The sequence below is a fragment of the Chlorella variabilis genome (genome assembly GCF_000147415.1).
Source record: "Chlorella variabilis unplaced genomic scaffold CHLNCscaffold_27, whole genome shotgun sequence".
NCBI lineage: Eukaryota > Viridiplantae > Chlorophyta > Trebouxiophyceae > Chlorellales > Chlorellaceae > Chlorella > Chlorella variabilis.
Window position 1 is genome coordinate 409,711 of NW_005435061.1, and position 1,587 is coordinate 411,297.

Here is a 1,587-nt window from a genome sequence, read left to right on the forward strand (position 1 = left end):
TCAGAGGCAGCAGCAGGCAGCCCTGCAGGCACTCATGCACCCAGGCACGCTGCCCAGCCGGCCGGGCAGCGCACTGGCGATGCCGGGGTGCCGCCAGCGGGCTGGGCAGCGCGGGCGGCGCCGCACCTGCCGGCCACAGCCGCAGCGGCGCCTGCGCTCAGCTCCACATCCTCAATCTCCCCCTCCAGGTCCTCTGCAGCAGAGGCGGGCAGACTTCGAGGCTTGGGAATCAGGGTTGGGGGTGGAGAGGCGATGGGGAACACAGGGGTGAACAGGCGGGGCGGCAGATGGCAACCGGGGCATCGGGCCAGGCGGGAAGTCGGCGGGGCACCCGCGTGGGACGTGGGAGGCTTGCGGCGGCAGTGCGAAGCAGCACGGCCAGCGGCGGCCAGCCCGCGGCAGCCCTCTACCCCCGCACCTGACGCCAGGCTGGCGCCGCTCTCTGAATCGGATCCGCTGCCGCCGGCCTCGCTGCCGCCGCTCCCCTCCTCGCCGCCGCTGCCCTCGTCGCCGCTCTCGTCACCGCTGGCGGCGGCTGCGGAGCCGGCGCGGCGGCGCTTCCTGGGCCCGCCCTCAGACTCGCTGCTGCTGGCCCTGCGACGCCAGGGCGCGGCGGCAGCAGGCGGGGCACAAGGTTTGAGCGAGCCGGCGCACGCAGGGAACAGGCAGCACGCCCGCCACAGCCTCGCTCGCCAGCGGCAGCTGCTGCCCGCCGTCGTTGCTGCCGCGCTTGGCGCCGCGCGAACTGCTGCTACCCACAATCCACCCCCACCAGCCGCCCGCCAGCCGGCCAGCCCACTCCACCACATGCCCCCACCCCACCGCCAGCCACCAGCCCTCCACCCCACAAGCCCCTCACTCATAGTCCTCGTCCTCCTCGTCGTCTGACGGCAGGTCCGCGCCCTCCAACAGCGTGTCCAGGCGGTTGAGGTCGACGGCGGCGGCGCGGGGCGAGCCGGGGCCTGCACCGGGGGGAGGGGCGGGTGGCGGCGTAGGGCGGCGGTGGTGCATGGCTGGTTGGTGTGGGACGTTGGGCGTGTGGGTGGGTGCGTGGCAGGTCAGGTGGCGGAGGAGGGGAGCGGGCGGGAGTGCAGTGCAGCCAATGCACGTGCGCCGGCAGGAGCCGGGCAGGCACGCAGGCGGGCGCGCTAGCCTGCACCACCCCACCACCCCTCCCCCCAGGACGCCCTTACCAGCCCTCACCACCCCCACGCCCGCCCGCAAGCAGACACACGCGCGCGCGCGGCCGGGCAGGCTCACCCGCGGCGGCGCCCTGGGGCGAGCGTGGCAGCGTGCCGGGCGCCAGGATGAGGCGCCACGGCGTGTCATCCTCGTATTCAGTTCCAAACTCGTCGTTTATGAGATCCACCATGTCCATCTGGGACAGGGAGGAAAGCAGGAAAAGAAAGCGGGTGAGGAAGGGAGAAGGTGGGGAGGAGGGGGAGCGAGAGGAGGGCGGCGGTGGCGGTGGTGTCTGTGTGCTAGTAGTGGGGCAGTGCGGGGGCAGTGTGTGCCAGGGGGAGGCGAGGCTGGGCAGGGCCTGGCGGCGAGCCGCAGGCCTGGGCCGGGGCCATGCCCACGCGCACC

At 73.9% G+C, this 1,587-nt stretch overlaps 1 protein-coding gene across 1 annotated transcript in view; it reads right to left on the reverse strand.

The window, feature by feature from the left end:
- CHLNCDRAFT_139929 (hypothetical protein) overlaps positions 1-1,587 on the reverse strand; it is a gene marked incomplete at both ends in the record, with an annotated part of 12,170 nt that continues 10,583 nt past the window's right edge. Inside the window, 5 exons of the mRNA XM_005843773.1 lie at positions 1-22; positions 127-193; positions 419-594; positions 860-962; positions 1,261-1,378. Of these exons, the coding sequence (XP_005843835.1) occupies positions 1-22; positions 127-193; positions 419-594; positions 860-962; positions 1,261-1,378 (486 nt within the window). The remainder of the gene's footprint in view (positions 23-126; positions 194-418; positions 595-859; positions 963-1,260; positions 1,379-1,587) is intronic.